This window comes from Lampetra planeri, chromosome 9 (genome assembly GCF_965212315.1).
Source record: "Lampetra planeri chromosome 9, kcLamPlan1.2.h2, whole genome shotgun sequence".
Taxonomy (NCBI): Eukaryota; Metazoa; Chordata; class Hyperoartia; order Petromyzontiformes; family Petromyzontidae; genus Lampetra; species Lampetra planeri.
Genome location: NC_136115.1, coordinates 11521120 through 11534687, shown reverse-complemented (window position 1 = coordinate 11534687; position 13568 = coordinate 11521120). Strand labels below are relative to the sequence as shown.

At 45.7% G+C, this 13568-nt stretch overlaps 2 protein-coding genes across 2 annotated transcripts; one reads left to right on the top strand and one right to left on the bottom strand.

Moving 5' to 3' along the window:
- Positions 1-1760: 1760 nt before the first annotated feature.
- NUDT2 (nudix hydrolase 2) lies at positions 1761-4165 on the top strand. The gene is made up of 2 exons (XM_078597631.1): positions 1761-1953; positions 3715-4165. Exons 1-2 carry the CDS (start codon positions 1833-1835, stop codon positions 4074-4076), a joined length of 483 nt encoding a protein of 160 aa, XP_078453757.1. The 5' UTR covers positions 1761-1832; the 3' UTR covers positions 4077-4165.
- Positions 4166-4381: 216 nt separating this feature from the next.
- On the bottom strand, positions 4382-12448 carry LOC144720679 (potassium voltage-gated channel subfamily A member 2-like). The gene is made up of 3 exons (XM_078597630.1): positions 11950-12448; positions 9337-10108; positions 4382-6192 (listed from the first exon to the last, which is right to left on the bottom strand). Exons 1-3 carry the CDS (start codon positions 12381-12383, stop codon positions 5752-5754), a joined length of 1647 nt encoding a protein of 548 aa, XP_078453756.1. The 5' UTR covers positions 12384-12448; the 3' UTR covers positions 4382-5751.
- Positions 12449-13568: the final 1120 nt, after the last annotated feature.

Below are 13568 nucleotides of genomic sequence, written 5' to 3'. Positions count from 1 at the left end.
CAATACTGGTCCCAGATCTCGGTACAAATCGATGTCTGTCCACCACCCCCTGATCGAGTTGACTTCCCCACAAATGTTACTCATATATGGGCAACAGCCGAAGTTGGTACCACCTAATATAGCAAAACTTTAGCAGTACCGATGTATGTATACGGCTAATACGAGTACGGTACATTATATAACCCACTAATTTCAACTGGTTATCACATACATTTTGACTTAAAACTTTCAGGACTGCAGGAATTCATATTCTATGGTTCTTTCAGGAAAATTCACGTAGATAGAAAAGACGTGACTTTACCGAAAGAACCATAGAAGAATATTGTTATCACATACTTCACTATCACTTGCTATGAAGAAATTAGAACCAACAATGTTATGCCACCACAGGTGGTACTGGCAAGCATCTGGCCTGTGCTCTTGGACGAGTAAAATACATCATCCCACTCAAAGACTAAGGGGGTTAGCTGCATAAAATAATATACGTGCATGTCCCCCTGTGTTTACAATATCAGAGGGAAGTAATGACGATTACATTTTCTGATGGACATGACCCCAAGACCTGTGCCAATGTGGCCCCTCGACTCAGCCGGGCAGTTAAAACCGTGCGGAATGGCCTTTACGAGTTGATTTAGCAAACTTGACTCGTTATTCTTTTGTATATAAGTAATTATTTATCGTGAGCCCAGGAGATTAATGTGACTACTCTTGTTCCTGTCAAATGTGGCATTTTGCAAACGAGATGTCACATTCTGAAGATGTTGTCCAGGTGAAATATTTGAATGAATAAAAAATAAACATCGTGACCAAGCGGTTTTTATAGACAGGGATTCGTCTACTTACGAAAGAGTTTCAGGGGTCTGTTCGTAAGTCGATTTGTTCGTAACTACAACTTTATTTCTGTCGATTCCAAACATATTGAATGGCGTGTACACTAAACACGGGGAATGGCTTGACACGTTATATAATATCATGTATATGTCGGTGCCATTGGTTCTTCATGGTATGCAGATGTAGATGCCACTGGTTCTTCACGTTCTGTAGATGTATGGTTGTTGTTGTTTGACTTGCATCCCACTGGGATTTTTTGCACACAGCGTTGGTGTACGGTGTTTTTTTTCTGCAATATTTTGCTGTCTTTTCTTGGATTTTATGTTTGCACTTAGTCACATATTCACTTTAAGATGTTTTTTGTTCATGTTTTTGTTTTTTGTTTGTTGCGGTTGCACCCGATTCAAGAGCCGAATGGCTCACAGGGCTATACCTAATAAATGAACTTGAACTTGATGTAGATGTCACTGGTTCTTCATGCAGATGTAGATGCCACTGGTTCTTCACGTTCTGTTGATGTAGATGCCACCACCGACATCTATTGCGCGGCGGTTTAACTTACGACTCTCGGTCCGAACAGGCAAATGGACATATGGGCAGGTTTGTTCGTATTTCTGAAAGTTCGTAGGTCGAATGTTCGTAAGTAGAGAAGTTCCTGTATTTTATATTTGACCACATCCTCCAATACCACTGCGTGCATTTGTCGTTTTGCTGCACTGCTATTGCTACTATATATATATAAATACGCCTAAAACATGTTTTACTTACTATAAATGTCTGTAGTAAAAGACTAAAAGTTAATTAGCTTCAACTCTAAATCATTGTAATGTCAGCGGAACTTATGGACTCTCCCTGACTCAAGATGGCGCCGGCGGCTTCCTCTCGCGGTGACGCAACTTCCTGTTATCTAAGGGCGGGGGAGGGGGGCGCACGGGCGCCATGTTTGTAAGGGAGAGTGCGGCGAACAGCTGCAGCAAGCAGTGCAGGTGGCGAGCTCCGAAATGAGTCCCCGCGCCTGTGGCTTCATCGTCTTCAGGAGACTGCGGCAGCAGCAGCGAGCGGCGGTCGAGTTCCTCCTGTTGCAGACATCGTACGGGGGAAACCACTGGACCCCGCCTAAAGGTGTGACCCACGGGGGCTGCTTGTGCGGTGGTCACCTTCACCACCGCAGTCCAAACCCGGACGTGTTTCTCAGCCTTGGTCTGTCAGAACTCTTGCAGTCTCCTGCGAATCAAGCTCGACACGGTGCCACCAGACCTCGGTCCAAATCAAATTCTGACACCCGATATTGTGGGCAACCTTAGGATCCCAAAAACAAGGAACCCAGCGCGACTCCAGCACAGGGCACCCAGATAGAGCCGGGCAGTCCTCGGGCTACGAAGCTAATTCGTTCTTGAGACCCGTTCGTAAGTCGAACTGTTCGTAAGTCGGAACACTATACTGTAAATTTTAGATTTAAAGCTTTCGTGACTGCATCTTCTTGGTTCTTAAAGTCACGTAGAAGGGAAATAATAAAATAATACAATTTCAACATAATATTCGTTTATTATGTTTTATTTAAAATAATAAAAATAAAACATAATAAAAGAATGTTGTATTATTGTATTATTTCCCTTCTATGTGACTTTACCAAAAGAACCAAGAAGATGAATCCCTGCAGTCACGAAAGCTTTAAATCGAAATTTTACAGTATAGTGTTATTTTAAATAAAACAATAAAATTCTATTATGTTTTATTTTTATTATTTCCCTTCTACGTGACTTTACCGAAAGAACCAAGAAGACTACTGTAATGCACTTTTTAATTGCTCATACGGTCAGTGCTATGAAATGTGTTACGGTTCAACAAAAATGGAAGCATCGTTAAAACTCATTGAGAAGAAATATTGTTTCATTTGCATGTAACACAAACAAAAACACTGTATAGGAAATAAAACAAAGTAACAAATAAAAAATTGATGCTAGCGTGTAGTCACAATTGCATGAGCAAGAATCAAATTCGGGTCGTCGCTTTCGTAGCGCAGCGCACTAACCGCTACACTACCGCTGCCCACACACTCACACTTTAACACACACACATGTCCTTGCACGTACACATGCAAACACTTCCAGCGCGAGGCCAACTCATTACATTACGTGGAGAATTCTCCTCTGAACAAAATAGTTCCGCGGTTCTGTTTGCAATTGCGAGTTCACGTTTTAAGTCGAGGTAAATGTTTTTAATTTTATGTAAGCTGGTTCGTAAGTACGGATGTGCGTAAGTCGGGCGTTCATAAGCCGAGGACTGCCTGTACAGAGGACCCAGATAAAGAAAGGGGTCTCTGGAGGAGGGGGGATGATGAGTTGTGAGGAGGTAAAGACAAATTACCAGTGATGGGAAGTTAAGATTGCACGTCTAGATTGTTCATGTCTGGACACAATTCACGTGCATGTTCGTGTGCTTGCAAGTTATCTTGAGAACTCACTTGGCAGTTGTAGGAGTATTATTGATGCTGTGTTGTGTTCTCCCTGGCCCATTATAGCAAGGCCTTGCCCTCTTTAAGTGATGCCTTGCCCTGAAAATTGACACCAGGCCCTTTTCCTTTGACTCTTGTACCTTTTTTTGAGCAGCCATTCAGTGGTTGTTGCCCATCCAAGTGTACCTTGCGAACTTGGAAATGTATACTGCTGGTGCCCTGACATAAAAGCTCATAACACCTTAGATATGTGGAATATGAGAAGACGAGAATCACAACGTGGCGTTCTGAGACAAGTTGACGGCACAGGGATATATGAAGACATTTTATAACTTTTGGGTGTAAAATTGAGAGCTCGTCAGGCATCGTACACGAAAAGCCACTGTATTGTAACGTAGTGGTTTGTGTTGTTGTTGTTTGACCCACAGGACATGTGGACCCGGGCGAGAACGACCTACAGACGGCCCTCCGGGAAACTCACGAGGAGGCTGGACTGGGATCTGAACACCTGTTGCTCATCCCCGGGTTCCAGCACGTGATGCAGTACAACGTGCCCAAGCGCAACGGCGGTGGCGTCAACCTGAAGACGGTGGTGTACTTGCTGGCCGAGCTGAAGGGTGGCACCGAGGGCCAGGCCGTGACGCTGTCACACGAACACGTGGCGTACCGGTGGTGCGACGTGGACGAGGCATGCTGCTTGGCCAAGTTCCAGGAAATGCAAGAGGCCCTTAGGAGTGCGCACACGACCATCGTCAAAGAAGACGAGGCTGGGACTCTCAAACAAGAATGAATGGCAAACTTGACCAGGAGTGATTCAGTGCTCAGATGCATTTGCACGCATGAAACATTAAACCGTGGTAAATAAATGAGGAAAATGTATTCTTGACTTAAAGCTTTCGTGACGTGACTGCAGGAATTCATACTCTTTGGGTCTTTCGGTAAAGTCACGTAGATAGAAAAATATTTTAAAAATATTTTTCACCTGAGGACGATTGCTTGTGTTGCGATCGAAACGTCGTGATTTTTTTATTTTTTGTTTACTTTTTTTTCTATCTACGTGACTTTACCGAAAGACCCAAAGAGTATAAAGGCAAGCTGTTTTAACGGTTCAAAATGGGCATAGCCCAAGCGTCCTGGTATCAGAACGAAGTGATACCAGGACATTTGGGCTACGCCCTTTAGTGGCTTCCCCCTCTTTTTACACCTGATGATGGTAGATGTGTTGCAATCGAAACGTCATAGTTTTTGTTTATTTTATTATTTTTTTAACTTATCTACGTTGCTTTACCGAAAGACCTAAAGAATATGAAAATGTATTCCTTTGTTTTGAGTTGTAAATTTGTAATTGGTTAACTGTTTTAAAGCATTATCCAGGAAACTCAATGTGGGGTTACTCTTTGGTTCTTTCGGTAAAGTCACGTATAAAGATAAAATAATTGTTATTATTTAATTTATTATTTTATCTTTATACGTGACTTTACCGAAAGAACCAAAGAGTAATTCCTGCAGTCACGAAAGCTCCAAATTTAAGATCAATGTGGGGTTTCCAATATGGCAACACCAGGGCTCCTTATGAAATCTGTCATGCTATTGCATAACCAAATTTGAACTGTGTTCGACAATGAGTGGCAATGTGTGAATGTAATAAACAATTTCAGTTGTCAGTGGTTTCAGAGGAAAGTTATATGGTTCAAAGAAACTTAACATTTTTAAAAACCATACATTGAATTACACGCACACTTCCACTCATTGCTTTGAATTTGTATATATTTGCAGCAAGAGTTTATTGGTTTACCTCTAAGAATTAGAATGTCTAAACGTGTGTGAGGAGAAACACGACATCTAAAACTGCAGATATACATGTTAAACATTTCTATTTTGGTTGTGAGCTCGTATCAATTTTTTATTTTTTAATTAAAGCAAAGAGGCCCCAATGGGACCCAAAGTAATGCTGAGATAACTTGTAAAGATGCAAGTGCAAATTACGTTCACTTAACATTGTTACACACCCAATGACTTATGGTTGTTTTAGACATCCATGAAAACGGTTAATATGCTAGCCACTATCTCTACATGGAAGTACATGGAAGTGCACTTCTCTATGATGATGAGCACTCGTACATTCACGGTCAATAATCCCCACTATCCAGCATCAATACTTAGGCCTGCCATTAAATAAAAACGTGTTGACTATCACACTTGTAAGTCAATACACGTTTCAAATGGCAATGATATGAGGAAGCTGTAAAATACAAAACAATTGGGATTTGTTATAAATTTGTCATTTTTATGGTGTAAGAGGACAGGAGGAGAAGAATTAGAGGACATTGGTCACACCTTATATTTCAATTTAAAACTAATATCAATGAAGCTGACGAGTTTTATGTATCTACTGGTTGTATGTCAGCATTGTACACCGTACACTAAAAACAAATGCAGTGTTGGTGTTGCCAAGTGTTGCAGCTTCAAAAATCTGTCTCCACGTGATTCTCGTACACCCCGTATTCACTGTCTCCATCTTCATCTGATAAGTCCATGTGATTGTCATCCAACTCCAGCAAAAATGACTCCTTGGCTTCAGGCCTATCGCGCTCTCGCTGGTAGAAGAAGTTGAAGTTGGACACAATAACAGGAACGGGCAGTGCCACCGTGAGCACGCCCGCGATGGCACACAGAGAGCCAACAATCTTTCCTCCCAGTGTGATGGGCCGCATGTCACCATAGCCCACCGTGGTCATCGTCACAACGGCCCACCAGAAGGCATCTGGGATGCTCGTGAAGTGCGAGTCGGGGTCATCGGCCTCCACAAAGTAGGCAGCACTGGAGAAGAGGATGACTCCAATGAAGAGGAAAAAGATGAGGAGTCCCAGCTCCCGCATGCTGGCCTTCAGTGTTTGACCCAGGATCTGTGCAAGGCATTGAAAGCGCATCTTAAACTTTTTTACATTTTCACTGGCACAGAATTGAATTGAGAAATTCAATTGAGAAATTCAGTTCAATTGAGAAATTCAATTCTATATTTAACCTAAGCAAACACGTCCATGTACATTTGTGTTCATTAGCCGGTGCTCCAAAGGTACGTTTACCACTGCCTTCAATGTGGCTGTATGAACACTATACACAGTCACATTTTGAGGGACTTTTCTTTCTGTGAGGTTTGAGATGCTGGTACATTTAGATGCTACCTACGTTTACATTGTCGATGTGCGTATGTGAATGTGGTGAGTGGTAGTTCAGTGAATCAGACACTGTGCTACCAGTGAAGCGAGCTCTGTTCCCAGACATGTACATCGGTGGAACCCGGCACAGTATTTGAACCTGTTCCTGGCATCCTCTAGGTTAATTAAGCCGCAGAGGTGTGGACTCGAGTCATGTGACTTGGACTCGAGTCAGACTCGAGTCATGAATTTGATGACTTGCGACTCGACTTGGACTTGCATAACAATGACTTTGTCCCACCTATGAGATGTGGACTCGAGTCATGTGACTTGGACTCGAGTCAGACTCGAGTCATGAATTTGATGACTTGCGACTCGACTTGGACTTGCATAACAATGACTTTGTCCCACCTCTGCTAAGCCGTACATTATTACCAGATGCGGCGTCAGCACTAGGGAGCCGAAGGTGGCCAGGTGTGGTGCTGACCACACACTACCCTGTGTGCTCCCCCAGCATTATTTTATGTGCTCAATAGGTTACCTAGCGCCCACAACAATAGCTGAACTATCGCCCACAACTGGTTGGAGACGTAATAATAAGTGTTTACAACAAACCATTTTATATACGGTATACACAATGTATATATCCTGTACTTTGAACATCTTTCGCACCGTACGTATCCAACCGTGCAGTTCTATAGAAATGCGTTTTCAATCTAGACTTAAAAGCGCATAGCTCCTGTGGCTTCCTTATACTGTATCCGAAAGTAGAGCGTTCCAGACGGCTGCAGAAGCGCATCTGAAAGCGCGCGATGCGGTGACCGTCTTTGCTCGATGGCTCGCCAAAAGCCACGTAGTTGAATATGAAATACAACTACGTATCGTATTTAATTGTTGGTGCCTATTCCAAAGGCAGGGTACGGGGCAGGATGGGGTCACGGATGTGGAAAATGGGAGGCTAAGTGGAGGACGTTGGGGGGGAGATGAGATTTGTTGAGCACAGACCAATTGGCCTAAAACGTCGAGCGACCAACAACAAACAGCACTCTCAAAGCTGTACAGATGAAAGATAACACGTTTCTGGAATTGAGCAAGGTTCTGCGAGCTTGTGAAAAGAGAATCCCAAATTGGAGCGGTGGCTATGGGAGATGCAGAAATAGAAGTATTTGTGACCTGCGGTGTGGTGAGAGTGTGTGGGTGATTCGGTGAGTGAGTTGTTGTGACCTGCAGTGTGGTGAGAGTGTGTGGGTGATTCGGTGAGTGATTTGCTGTGACCTGCAGTGTGGTGAGAGTGTGTGGGTGATTCGGTGAGTGATTTGCTGTGACCTGCAGTGTGGTGAGAGAGTGTGGGTGATTCGGTGAGTGAGTTGTTGTGACCTGCAGTGTGGTGAGAGTGTGTGGGTGATTCGGTGAGTGATTTGCTGTGACCTGCGGGGTGCTGAGAGTGTGTGGGTGATTCGGTGAGTGAGTTGCTGTGACCTGCAGTGTGGTGAGAGTGTGTTGGTGATTCGGTGAGTGAGTTGTTGTGACCTGCAGTATGGTGAGAGTGTGTGGGTGATTCGGTGAGTGAGTTGCTGTGACCTGCAGTGTGGTGAGAGTGTGTGGGTGATTCGGTGAGTGATTTGTTGTGACCTGCGGTGTGGTGAGAGTGTGTGGGTGATTCGGTGAGTGATTTGCTGTGACCTGCGGTGTGGTGAGAGTGTGTGGGTGATTCGGTGAGTGATTTGCTGTGACCTGCGGTGTGGTGAGAGTGTGTGGGTGATTCGGTGAGTGAGTGGTTGTGACCTGCAGTGTGGTGAGAGTGTGTGGGTGATTCGGTGAGTGATTTGCTGTGACCTGCAGTGTGGTGAGAGTGTGTGGGTGATGAGGTGAGTGATGTGTTGAGACCTGCAGTGTGCTGAGAGTGTGTGGGTGATTCGGTGAGTGATGTGTTGAGACCTGCAGTGTGGTGAGAGTGTGGGTGATGAGGTGAGTGATGTGTTGAGACCTGCAGTGTGGTGAGAGTGTGTGGGTGATTCGGTGAGTGATGTGTTGTGACCTGCGGTGTGCTGAGAGTGTGTGGGTGATTCGGTGAGTGATGTGTTGAGACCTGCAGTGTGGTGAGAGTGTGTGGGTGATTCGGTGAGTGATGTGTTGAGACCTGCAGTGTGGTGAGAGTGTGTGGGTGATTCGGTGAGTGATGTGTTGAGACCTGCAGTGTGGTGAGAGTGTGTGGGTGATTCGGTGAGTGATGTGTTGAGACCTGCAGTGTGGTGAGAGTGTGTGGGTGATGAGGTGAGTGATGTGTTTGTGACCTGCAGTGTGGTGAGAGTGTGTGGGTGATTCGGTGAGTGATTTGCTGTGACCTGCGGTGTGGTGAGAGTGTGTGGGTGATTCGGTGAGTGATTTGCTGTGACCTGCGGTGTGGTGAGAGTGTGTGGGTGATGAGGTGAGTGATTTGCTGTGACCTGCAGTGTCGGTGATTGAACACTGTGGATGAGACGAAACATTAAGTCGAGTAGAGACAAAGCCCTCAACATGGGGGGGGGAGGAGGATGAAAATTCAACGAGCGAAGTTCACGGGAACGGTAACCGTGGCAGTAGCAACAGGAATACGGGACACTGAAAACAATGTTAAGGGCATTCATTCCAATTTCACACGTAGGCTTTTGCGACCAATATCCGTAATACAGGTTTTTGTGGGTTAGATCGCGTAAATATATAAATGCGTCGTTAAACTCGCTACCACCCGACACGGCCAATTCGTAAGGTTTGTCACACATCAGCAAATCGTTTCAATTAGTCACTACTTCAGCACACCGGTGTGTTGAAGAGTTAACCCACAGCATAGGCTGTGTCGGGTGGTGGCATTCATTCCATGGAGCAGAGTGGTCGCTCTTAAGCGCCGCGTACCTGGAGGCCCTTGGAGTGGCGTGACAGCTTGAATATGCGGAAGACGCGCACCAGGCGCACCACGCGAATGATGGCAAGGGACATGGTCTGCCCCCCACTGCCACTGCCCCCGGCCCCGGCCGCCACTGTGCCACCACGACCGCTGTTCCCGGTTACGCTGGGAACGCCACCGGCTGGAACGATCTCGCTGATGCTGTCCCCCGTGCCTGGGCTCGCGGTCGCCAAGGATGTGGCCACTGAGCTGTACGCGTGTGTGGTGGTCGCCGTCTCCGAGACGTACTCTGGCACCATGGACCCCGTCAAGTCGGTGATGAGGGTGATGAAGTACGGCAGGATAGCGATGAGGTCGATGACGTTCATGAGGTCACGGATGAACGTGGGTTTGCATGGGCAGGCAATGAGCCTGACGATGAACTCGAACGAGAACCACACCATGCACGTGGTCTCCACCAGGAAGAATGGGTCTATGACATTTTTCGTGTCGGTGGTGTTTCCGGCAAGCCCTTGCTTGAAATGGGTTTCTTCCTCGCGGAATTCGGGCAACGTCTCCAAGCAGAAGATGACGATCGAGACGACGATCACGAACACGGAGACGATGGCGATGACCCGCGCGGCATTGGAGCTCTCGGGCGACTCGAAGAGAAGCCACAGGTGGCTGTGGAAACCGCGTGTGTGGACCGGCATGGCGTTTGGGTTCACCAGGTCCTCTGTGGGATCCATGCCTTCTTCTTCACGCAGCTGTGACAACACCTTGTCTCCCAGGTCAAAGTACCTGCAACGATTGTTCCCATGCACACACACGTACATCGAGGCAGGGGTCACATTTGAATGGGTATTACCATTTAGCGACATTAAGTTGAAAAAAACGTCTTAACATCTGAAATGTAATTAGCATTTTATTCGCTGTATTTTAGGACCAGTATATGAGCCCTTGTCCATAAGCATCTGGCAGTTTACCAACATTGGTTAAAGTAAGCCTGACTGTTGATGAGACACTGATTGTGAAAACCAGTCCACAGCTTGCATTGTGTTAACCCAATGCTGATTAAATGTGCACTCCCAGAATGCGGTGTGGCTGATTGGATGTATGATTGATTCATTTGGAAAGAATGGGCAGGCAGAGCGAGTGGTGGAATTGTAAATGTTGTGGATTTGCTCTCCAACAAACCGGTGTGCTGTACTAGTAACAAATTGGCATGTTCTTTTTACGTGACAAACATTACTAATTGGCTGTGTCGGGTGGTGGCGGGTTTAACGACACATTTATATTCACGCGATCTAACCCCCAACAAAAACTACATTGAGTGGTGGAATGTTCTAGCTAAAAGGAAGAGGTTAGCGGCTTGGTGAAGATCTGGGAGGAGGGGACCTGTAAATGCCCGACGAGCTGTGTTATGGAGAGGGAGAACTGGGAGAGTGTGGAGATGTGATGCCTGTTTAGTCGGCGACAAGACTGAGAAGATGGATTTGGGCACACTTTTTTTTTATTTTACCAGGTAAGGCCCACTAAGCTATATAGGTATTTTTCAGAAGCGACCTGGCCATAAATGATAGCTTAACAAAGTGGCTTATCATGTGGAAAATTATAGCAGCCAAACACTCTTCACGTGTGTTTCTAAATGTGTAGGGGAAAACCGGAGCACCCGTAAAAAATCCACGCGACCACGGGAAAAACATGCAAACTCCAAATATACAGACGTCAGGACCTCCGGTATTCCAAGCGAGGTAGTTAACATCTCGCCACCGTGGCGCCCTTAGCAAGAGTTGTGTAATGTCAAAGGGTTGTACAACATTGTTCGTGTCAATAATGTACAGCCCTCTGTTGCTGTGCAGGATTTTTTAAAAGCGTGGTGTGGCTTAAAACGTTACAATGGTTTAACTAATCGAAAGCAATCATTAGATCACGCTCACATCCTATTTACATATTACGCTCACATCCTATTTACATAGGATGTGAGCGTAATCTCATTCAACTCCATGGACAATTAATGCGAGGTCATGAAGTCATGCAAATCCCATAGCTTGCTTGGAGTCTCTATGAAACATGTGGCAAGGGTCACCATTGGCTCTGGGCTGCCAATGAAGATGAACACCAAACTACGGTTGTTTGTGCATGAAGACACCTTGATTTGTGACTAAGAATATATATTAATGTCCTGACGTTTGATTACAGAACCCAAATGCTGGCAAGAATTCTGTCTTGGGGATATCACAAACCGATACAGATTGTGTGAACTATACGTGTTACAGGTTCCATCATTCGTGGGGCATTTTAAACGTCTGCAATGCCTTGGCGGCGCAGATAGGTTGGTGCGCGCTGGTCGAAACTTTCAACTCTTTTCTTCCCCTGGCTCTAGCCTGTCTATCTCTAGTAGTGTCTGCTCCATCTCTGAAATCCTCCTTGATGTCGAGCCATGTTTTCTTGGGCATCCTCTGGGCCTTGTAGTTTAAACAATATACATATTTTTCACAACATTAAACGGGATTGTTTGGTTTGCTTCGTGGAGTAATTTTCCATTGAATGTCGCATTTCTCACGAGTGGGAAGTCGCGCTTAGTGCGACCACGTCGGGATGGGCTCAAATGTGAAATCTTTTCCATCGCGTCCTCTCACCTGATTTCATCCCAGAAGATGTCGATGGGCACCATCGTGGGACGCTGGAGCCTGCCGCTCGACTGGTAGAAATGCAGGATGGCAGAGAAGCTGTCGCGGTGTCGCTCGAAGAAGTACTCGTTTTGCTGCGCGTCGTAGTGGCGCGCAAGACGGTGCTCATTCCCGAGGAGCGTGGCCGGGAACCGGGCCAGCGTGGCCCTTCGCGTCTCGAAGCGCGCGCCCGACACATTGATGCACACGCGGTCACCCATCCGCGCCTCCGCGCCGCTGCTGCCACTGCTGATGCCGCTGTCCAACGCCAACGTCTCAAAGCAGCTCTGCTTGAGAGCCGCTTCGCACTTGTGTCCCGCTGTCATCCACGCGCCGTCGTCCTCGGCGCGCACGAGGCTTAAGCGACCTCGTGCTGCGCTGGCCACCGGCGAGCCGTGTTCCATGACACAATGCCAACCTCCCCTCTCTCTCTCTATCAATTGCCTGGGCGCACGTAATCTCCGGCCACGTCAGTCATCTCTTATTATGCGTGGCGCTGCACGCCACCACCTGCTTGCCTGTGTTTTTTTTGTCGACAAAAGCCTCGTGCTCGGTTTGAGCTTCCCAGCAGGGTTGTGGCCCCTTTCAGCTGCTGTGTACTTGTCTAAAACAATATATGAATCTTTGATAAGTCTGTCTTAACTTCTCAAACTTAATCCATCCTAAAATATGTGAGATTTTATACAAATGCAACTAATGAAAAAGTTGCTTTTTATTCCAGATTGACAGTTCTGTCTAGCGTCTGGTGACAACTCAGTAGATTTTTAAAAAATAAAATTCCGTCTTGTCACAGTTTGGTATTTTTAATCAAAATAAATTTCAACTTACGCTTGTTATTTCCATAATTATTTGCGAACAATGAATGCGCGTGTTGTTGCTTACTAGTCGACTGCCTTCAAACCGGCCACTGATATTCGAGAGCGAGCAGACCTCGAGATAAAGCTGATACCGGTGACGTCACGTGCGTGTGCGCGCATCACTTTTTGCTGATACGAGAGTGGTATACCATTGCAGCGCTTGCATAATTCATTCGGACGCTAAATTTTTCAGCTGCCGTATATGGACACGTTCCGTAATTGCTCGGCATTGTCAGGCGTTTCTTTTTTTATTGCAACTGGTGTTGGAAATTCATTGATACAACTTTACAAAGGATTTCACATTTGAGCCATGTCCGTCCATACGTGTCGAAGCGCACTTAGTATGGCACAAGCGCTGAGGTGACGTCACCGCCACTTGTTATTAATAAAGACAACATTTGTTTTCACACCATTGGAACCTCATTTTGCCAGTAAAAAATATGATAATTGGTTTTTTACCCTTCTATCTGGCAACAAGACTGACAAAAAAGGTGTCAGTCTTGTTGCCAGATAGAAGGGTAAAAAACCAATTATTATAACATTTGTTTTAATATGGTCTCCCCAGCCTGTATGTGGCAATTGTGAAAACTCTCCTATAGTGTTTCCCCTGGTTTAAACAATGCAAAGTGGTTATTGAATATGTGTTTCTGAAAATGGAATTGTAGTATTTTTTATTTATGTAAATGTGCTCTCCCTTCTAGACTCGGGGTGCCACGGTAGCGAGATGTTAAT

Coding starts and splice junctions, on each gene's coding strand:
- NUDT2 (XM_078597631.1), top strand. CDS start 1,833: ATGAGTCCCCGCGCCTGTGGCTTCATCGTCTTCAGGAGACTGCGGCAG. Junction 1,954..3,714: donor CCACTGGACCCCGCCTAAAG/GTGTGACCCACG, acceptor TTTGACCCACAG/GACATGTGGACCCGGGCGAG.
- LOC144720679 (XM_078597630.1), bottom strand. CDS start 12,383: ATGGAACACGGCTCGCCGGTGGCCAGCGCAGCACGAGGTCGCTTAAGC. Junction 10,109..11,949: donor ATCTTCTGGGATGAAATCAG/GTGAGAGGACGC, acceptor CAATCGTTGCAG/GTACTTTGACCTGGGAGACA. Junction 6,193..9,336: donor GCCACTCCAAGGGCCTCCAG/GTACGCGGCGCT, acceptor TGCCTTGCACAG/ATCCTGGGTCAAACACTGAA.